The sequence below is a fragment of the Rhinopithecus bieti genome, unplaced genomic scaffold (assembly GCF_001698545.2).
Source record: "Rhinopithecus bieti isolate Rb0 unplaced genomic scaffold, ASM169854v2 scaffold_23869, whole genome shotgun sequence".
Classification (NCBI taxonomy): Eukaryota; Metazoa; Chordata; class Mammalia; order Primates; family Cercopithecidae; genus Rhinopithecus; species Rhinopithecus bieti.
Window position 1 is genome coordinate 288771 of NW_016810959.1, and position 8196 is coordinate 296966.

At 56.0% G+C, this 8196-nt stretch overlaps 1 protein-coding gene across 10 annotated transcripts in view; it reads right to left on the reverse strand.

Annotated features, from left to right (window-relative positions):
- LDB3 (LIM domain binding 3) overlaps nucleotides 1-8196 on the reverse strand; it is a 72920-nt gene that overhangs the window by 27933 nt on the left and 36791 nt on the right. For 6 of the 10 annotated variants that reach the window (XM_017893249.1, XM_017893247.1, XM_017893255.1 and 3 more), the window contains 2 exons: nucleotides 5436-5624; nucleotides 1790-1935 (listed from right to left, as the gene is read on the reverse strand). In XM_017893249.1, coding sequence (XP_017748738.1) covers nucleotides 1790-1935; nucleotides 5436-5624 — 335 coding nt within the window. The remainder of the gene's footprint in view (nucleotides 1-1789; nucleotides 1936-5435; nucleotides 5625-8196) is intronic. The other 4 variants (XM_017893251.1, XM_017893256.1, XM_017893250.1 and 1 more) reach the window with 1 other exon arrangement.

The following is an 8196-nucleotide window of genomic DNA, read 5'->3' on the forward strand; positions in this document are numbered from 1 at the left end:
GGCTCTCCGCGAGCGCCTGGCCGCCGCCCGGCCCGCGGGCCAACGTGGCCGTCCCCGGCCCGCGCGCAGGGTCCCCTTGACGCTGCCGCCCGCCCCCTCCCGGGCCCCAGGTGTTCTGGGGAGCGGCCGCCCACCTCGGGCGCCAGCGATAAGATCCGGCCTGCGAACACCGCCCTCGGCCCGGAGGAGGCCCCGGGGGGGAGCTGTGGCTGCGGCCGCGGCGGTCCGGGGCGCTCCGGGTCTTGCGCGGGCTCCCCGCCCTCTCCGACGCCCGGGTCCGAAGAGCCTGGAGGGCAGGGGAGCGGAGGGGGGCTTGGGCCCACAGGCCCCACTTCGTCCGGGGCGCCTGCCAGCCGCCCCCGGACTCCACTTGGCAGCGGGGCCTCCCGGAGAGGGAGGTGGAGGCAGGCCGGCTCCAGCGCGCGCCCGCCCGGCCGCCTCCTTCCCCCTAGGCAGGAATGAGTTAATGTCTGCGCGGCCTGGGAACGGCGCGGGGGCCCGCGGCTCCGACCGGTCTCGCTCTCCTGGGCTCCAGCCCGGGGAGGAGGAGGAAGGAGACGCAGGGCGGGCCGGCAGCGCGCCCCCGGAGCCCTGACGCCGCCTGGCGGGCTGGGCGAAGACAGCCGGCGGCCGCCCGGAAGGTGCCAGAAGCGCCTCCCCAGGAAGAGACGGAAATGTCCTCCTTGCGTCCCGGCAAGGCCTCGCCTCCACCCGCCGCTTCTCCTCCAAACTCCTCTCCAGCCTCCCCTCCCTGTGTTCTCAGTCTCCGCAGGGGCAGCCGCTTTCCACCGCTCCATCTAAGGCTTTTCACTACTGCAAAATGCCACCTCGCCCTGCGGAGTTTTCACCTCAGAACCGTCTGTTCTTGCTCCTTCTCTGTAGGGACAGAGAAGGGCACCTCCCGTGTGACAGACGCTGTGCTGGGTGCTTCATTCCATTCCCAGAACACGAGGTGTCCATGAACATCACAGCCTGGAGTGATGAGGCGCTTTGCCTTCGACAGCAGAGCAGGCCCTGGCACCGGCCTTTGTCTGGGGCAAAAGCCGCTTCGACCGCTCACACTCAGCCCTGCTGTCAGCGAGCTTCATGAACCAAACCCCCAGAGCAAGGCCCGCTCTGACTCAGTGCCTGTCTCATTTCCCTTGCCTCCAGCAGCAGAGAAAACTTCCCTGGGGTCTCTCCCTGCACCTGGATAGGACCTGCCCCCGAGTCCAGGCTCCATCTGTGCTGTTCTGTATCCCCATGGCTTCGGCCAACTCTCATACACTGGCATGAAACAGAGAAGAGGGAGTCTCATTCTGTCGTCCAGGCTGGAGTGCAATGGCGCGATCTGGGCTGACTGCAACCTCGGCCTCCCGAGTAGCTGGGATTACAGGTGTGTGCCACCACGCCTGGCTACTTTTTATATCTTTAGTAGAGTTGGGGTTTTACCATGTTGGCCAGGCTGGTCTTGAACTCCCGACCTCAGGTGATCCGCCTGCCCTGACCTCCCAAAGTGCTGGGATTTCATGTGTAAGCCACCATGCCTGGTCCAGAGAAGACTTCTCTGTTCTCCTTTGCTTTCCCTTAGAATCATCCACTACTTTCTTGCTCACCTGTCTCCCTGAGGCCAGATGCAGGCTCCATAGGATTCTGACCCACAACTGGAGGATGGAGGGTGGAGCCTCAATAGCAAGACCTTGCTTCCCATTCTTCTGGGGATGTGACCCCAGAGCCATCTCTTGGCTCTTGCAACTCCTGGAACCCACCTATGGCTTTAGACAGCCTCCCCTCCTGCTCTGCCTCTTACCTGGCTGGTAGACAGAAGGCCGGATGCTGGCAGTGGTGACAACCCGGGGCTTGGGTGCAGGGGTGGCAGGGCCCTCGCTGTAGCTGGTGTGAGTGGCAGGTGCTGAAGAGGCGGCCATTGCCGGGCTGTAGGAAGAGGCCTGGGGCCTGGAACCAAGGGGGGAAGGGTTACACCCAGAAGGACACCCCCACTGGGGCCTGCAGCCAAGGCAGGCTGCCTCCCAGGTCTTCAGAAGCCTCTGTGAGGACACCTGACAGAGACATTTCTTGGGAGCTGCCAGAAACTGTGAAGGAAGGACCATAAGGGTCTCAGAGGGGAGGAGGGTGTTCCTTGGGTGGCTAGTGCCACTGCCTTTGGAGAGAGGGAGAAAAGCCACCAGCCAGACAGGAGGACACCGGGAAGACTGTCATGGGGAGAGACTGCCCAGGTGGGACTGTGGAAGAGCGCAGAGGGAGGGGAGAGGAGAGAGATGGCGCTGGTCAGAACTACCTACCCCCATGACCTCGTGGGGCACCTCAGCCCCTGACCACCTGGCCTCTTCTGCCTACTCTTTTCTATTGTTGCTGGAAGGAGCAGCAAAGTCTCAGGTTTCTGGGCACAGATACTCCAGGGAGAGCTCAGGAGAAGTCAGGAGACACCCACGCCGCTCCCCCAACCCCATCTCCGCCACTCAAGGACCCTCCCCAGCAACACACACCTCTTCTGGATAGAGTTCCTGTTGTCCTCCTCTAACTGGGTTAGTTGTCAAGGGGCCTAGAATCACCTTTCCCCATGTGTGGCCCTGGGACAATGGGGTCAAAGAGATTTTTTTTAAAAGTGTCCTAGTTCATTACCCTCAGCAGAGTATGTGCTTGGCCTCTCCTCCCGGAGAGCTGAAGGCTCAGAGAACTCCTGGAATCCAGCGGCCTGTTGAGCCTTGTCTGATCAGCGTTCCCCAGTTATATTTGTTTGTAAAACGCTTTTCTTCATTTAAAACTAATGAACACCTTGCAAAACACATCCCTGGTCTTTCAGATCTCAAAGGGGACCACATGCCCACACCCAGGGCAAATGGGTTATTGCTGGAGGTGCTGGAGAAGTGAGCCCTGCCTGCCTGCCACCCCCCCATGGCTTCCTGCCTTCCTTCTGTCTGTTCCTCAAGGGCCTGGGCCCTGCTGCGCAGAGCTGTAGGATGAGGAGTGCCTTCCTCTCTGGGGCTCTGAGAAGGGGGTGGCCCTGGGATGAGAACCCACCACCAAGCTTCTGAGTGGATCCAGAGAGGTCTGAGGGGCTGTCCCAGACAAGATGGAGATAAAATGAGCCTCAGGTAGCTGGCATCCCAGACCTGGAGGCTGTGCACACTTGCCCTGTCAAGCTGCCTAGTTTCTGGCTGAGTGAAGCCATTGTCTCCCCTCCCCAGGCCCACCTGCCCTTCTCTGAATAGATTTCTGTGCTGAGATCAGCAGAGTAGGGGTCTCCATGGAAGAGGAAGAGACAGTGTCCAAGGGTTGCCAGGCTTCCATAGTGATGGGGGTGGGCCAAGGGGCAGTGGTCTTAGGCGGACTCCATCAGTGGAGGACACTTTGCCCGCAGCCCAGGAGCTACAGGTCCTGAGTCAGGGACTGGCTCTGGGAAAGGGAGCAGAGGCTTATGGCATCCATTGACAATTCTGAAGCCATGCTCCCATGAAAGGGTGGGGGGTCCATTGGCCTCCCATGGGCTCCCCCAGTTCCAGCTCCATCCCAGCCCATGTGTGAGGAGGGGAGGTAGATTTGCTCAGAGTACAACCCCGTGACCCCTTCTGCTCCAGCCCCACTCCCCGCTGGGCAGCCCTCTGTGCCCCTCTCCAAGCTCCACCCAGGCCCCAGCTCTCCTGGCAAGGCAAAGGGAAGGAAGGGAGGACCCCCCCTGTCGGGGGCTTCCAGAAGGGCTCCAGGAGCTCAGCCGTGGGCATGCCCAGGACACTGAGACATGAGCCTGGTGCTGATGCCTGCCTTTGAGCAGGGTTGGGGCCCTAGGGATGAGGCTGGACTGACTGCAGGGCTCCAGCATCTATAGCCCCTCACCATTCATATTGGGAGGCTTCTTCCCACTCTACAAGAGACATTTCTTGCCCTCCTCAAAATCTCTTCTTTGTGCAGGTAGCAAGGCCTTTATATGAAGAGATTCTGGTATAAAGAAGGGAAGCAGTGTCCTAAATCCCCCCAGAAAACTGGGATGAAACCATCCCTGGAGGGCCAGGCTCCTCCTTCAGGCTTCAGTTGGGCTGGGGAAAGGCTGGTCTTGGGCACCATGCAGTTAATATGAAGCCTGGGATGGTGGCAGCAGACAGGCCTGCGAGCCAGTTTGCTCATATCAATCCCACCTCAGGCTGCACCATGGACCTACCCATTCTGATCCAAGAGGCATGTCCTCCCCAGCAAACCCTGGGGACCAGGGTGGGAGGCTGGGACACCTGGGCTCCGACCCCAAACACTAACTGGCCGACTCTTAGAAGCCCAGACAGAGAGCGGGCCCCAGCCAGCCCGATGTGCCACATGGCCACTGCAGAGTGACCTGTCAGCCTGGCCCCTCTGCCTCCCCTCTTCTCCCCTAGCCTTTGGTCTCTGCCTTGCTGGGTGTCTAGGAAGGCAGATTAGAAACTCACAATATTTGTGTCCTTTGTATGTATTAGGTGTTTTACAGACATTTTTTCTATCATAATCTTATATAATAGGTGTTTGGTAAACATCTTTTTTTTTTTTTTTTTTTTTTTTTTTTGAGACGGAGTCTCTCTCTGTCGCCCAGGCTGGAGTGCAGTGGCCGGATCTCAGCTCACTGCAAGCTCCGCCTCCTGGGTTTACGCCATTCTCCTGCCTCAACCTCCCGAGTAGCTGGGACTACAGGCGCCCGCCACCTCGCCCGGCTAGTTTTTTGTATTTTTTAGTAGAGACGGGGTTTCACCGTGTTAGCCAGGATGATCTCGATCTCCTGACCTCGTGATCCGCCCGTCTCGGCCTCCCAAAGTGCTGGGATTACAGGCTTGAGCCACCGCGCCCGGCCTGGTAAACATCTTAACAGACGAGGAAACTGCGGTTCAGAGAGCTTCAGTCAACTTTTCAAGGTTACACACAGTAAGCTGTAGAGCAGATATAAATCCCACTATACGGGGTGCCTCTGGCGTTAACATGCTTCTCCGAAGAGAGGGGAGGGGAAGTGGGAAGTTCATGGCTAAACTCTCTCTGACGAAATCTGACCTGCCTTCCCTGCCCACCTCCAATGCTCCCTCCTCCATGGAGCCTTCCTTGATTTCTCCAGCCCACAGGGACGACTTTCATTCTACCTAATCTGAGTTCCAGGAACAAAGACTTTTCACACAGTCCCCTTTTGTTATCTAACTATGTATGTATGAGTGTGTGTATATGTTTGTGAGAGAGACTGTTACCTCTCTCCCTGGTGTATGTGTCCCTGGGGGGCAGAGTGACAGTCCCTGCCACAGTGGTGCACACCCCTGAAATTCACCCTCAGTTTCCCCTTCACACTCTGCACCAAGCAGCACTGGCCTTGGCTTCCTCCAGGCCCGTGGGCCCTAACTACCTTGGACACAGCTGGCCATAGGTGGACCCAGAGTGGGGCGTTTCCTGCCTCCCTTCCCCAGGGTCAGGCCCAGCACCTGTGGGCCAGTTACCTTGGGCTGTCAGCAGGACTTGAAGCAGGGGCTGTGGCAGCAGCGGAGGTGATGGCAGTGTGGGCAGCAGCTGTGGCCAGGGGTGGCGAAGCCGCACTGGGAGAGGCAGCAGCAGGCGGCTGGGCAGAAGCGGGCAGCAGTGGGGTGGTGGCCTGGCTGGTGCACACTGGCGCATGCTCAATAGGGGTGCTGATGAGGTGGGACCAAAAAGACAACAGGTCAAGGGAGCCTGGAGACCCCATGAGGCCCCTGTGCATGGGGGCAGGTGGATGCAGCAGAGGCAGGCTGGGCAGAAAGCACCACCCGCCTTGCAAACAGAGTAAGATCATCAGAGGGTATGTCTTCCAGCTCAGGGAAGGAGCTCCTCCAGGATCCCAGGAGCAGAGGCTCAGACCGCAGAAGGGTCCCAATAACATCAAAAACTTTTTCAATCCTGGAGGCATTTCCCAATCCCACCTCTCAAATTTTTCTGTACTTCCTAATTTTCTTTTCAGCAAAACAGTGTGGTAGAAAAGCCCAGGGAATTATCCACCCGGGTTCCTCCCCGATCCTGTTTTCACCCTTCCCCATTCAGTCAAGGGCATGTGCTACCTTGGGAAGGAATGATACAGCAAAAAAAGCAGAGTGAAGATATTTGAGTGTCAAGGGCTTAGGCTCTGGAGTTGTGAGAACCTAGGCTTTGGGGTTGGAAGGACTCGGCACCAACAATACAGATGGCTGAAAGCTACCATGCCAGACAAAGCAAGGTTACCTGGACAAAAGTGGGCATTGTGGCAAGGGGATTCAAGAATAGAAGCCCCTGTGCTCCTTTTCAAGGTCAAACCTGGGGAAGCGGCAGGACCCCAGGGTTCCCCATGCCCATGGTGAGGGGCCAGACAGACCTGAAATAGCCCAAAGATTCCCATACCTCTGTGTGACCTGGGTGCCATAGAGGATTTGCGATGCACCCAAGAGTGACAAGAACATGGTCCTGAGCACCTGCAGATCTGAAAGACCTTGTAACTGGGAAAGGGAAAGGCAATCACTCTGCCAGTGTGGACCAGATGGATTGGGGATGTCTCAGCAGATGCCAGTGCAGGCAGAACCTGACAGAGGACCAGGTATGCCCATACGCCCCCACCCTGAGTGCCTTGGCATTCTGTAAGCACCTCTTCCCTAGAACCACTCTAGGAAGACAAGAGCAGTCAGAGCTGAGTGGCTAACTGTAAAATGGGGTGGGCAGAGAATAAAAATTAAATGATAGGAAAGCAAAGAAATGCACATTCTTTACTCTTTGATTTGTATTTGCAATAACAGCAACTGGATAAATGCAGCTCCTGTGAGTGGGAATGACTCCCCGCTATTTTATGCCGTTTATTTATTGACCTCATGCTATGTGCCAGGCACGATGATGTCTTTCCTTCCTCACAGCAGCCCTCTGATGTGGGTATCATGGACTCTATTTAATAGATGAGGAAATGGTAACAAAGATAATTCAGTTGCTCAGAGTCCTACAACTTATCAGTAAGAATAGCAGGATCTGATTGAGGGATGTTGTGATTTGAATCCTTAACCGGTACCTCATGGAGGAAGAAATAAACCTCTTGTTGTGTTGTGATCAGCCAAGTAGAATCTTTCCTCAATAAAAGGCACTATTCTTATTTGAAATAATTAGAATAACAATACTTTCCATTACTAAATGGTGCCTGTAGTCCCAGCTACTCGGGAGGCTGAGGCGGGAGAATGGCGTGAACCTGGGAGGTGGAGCTTGCAATGAGTCGAAATCACGCCACTGCATCCAGCCTGGGTGACAGAGCGAGACTCCGTCTCAAAAAAAAAAAAAAAAATTTTGCCGGGTGTGGTGGCACATGCCTGTAATCCCAGCTACTGGGAAGGCTGAACCCTTGAACCCAGGAGGCAGAGGTTGCAGTGAGCCGAGATCGTGCCATTGCACTCCAGCCTGGGCAACAAGAGTGAAACTCCATCTCAAAAAAAAAAAAAAATTACCCTATTACTCCATGTTATCATTTCAACCTCCCTGAGCCATTGGGATTGTGACCCTCATTTTGTAGACGAGAAGTCTGAGGTCCAGAGAGATTGTGTCTCTAGTAAAACATCACAAAGCTGCAAAGTGGCAGAAAAGGGCTTTGGGGCCTCACCACTGTAACACTTTGCAAACTTCCATGTGTGCTTGAAGCCCCTGGGGATCCTCTTAAAACGAATTCCTAGTTGAGTAGGTCTGGGGCAGAGCTGACAGTCCACATTTCTTTTTTTTTTTCTTTTTTTTTTTTTAAACTGAGACGGAGTCCCACTCTTTTGCCCAGGCTGGAGTGCAATGTCGCGATCTCGGCTCCCTGCAACCTCCACCTCCCAGGTTCATATAATTCTCCTGTCTCAGCCTCCCAAGTAGCTGTGATTACAGGCATGCACCACCACGCCCGGCTAATTTTTGTATTTTTAGTAGAGATGGGGTTTCACCATGTTGGCCAGACTGGTCTTGAACTCCTGACCTCAGGTAATCCACCTGCTTCGGCCTCCCAAAGTGCTGAGATTATAAGCGTGAGCCACCACACCCAGCCGAGAGTTCATTTTTCTTTCCTTTTTTTTTTTTTTAGACGGAGTCTCGCTCTGTCGCCCGGGCTGGAGTGCAGTGGCCGGATCTCAGCTCTCTGCAAGCTCCGCCTCCCGGGTTACGCCATTCTCCTGCCTCAGCCTCCGGAGTAGCTGGGACTACAGGCACCCGCCACCTCGCCCGGCTAGATTTTTGTATTTTTTAGTAGAG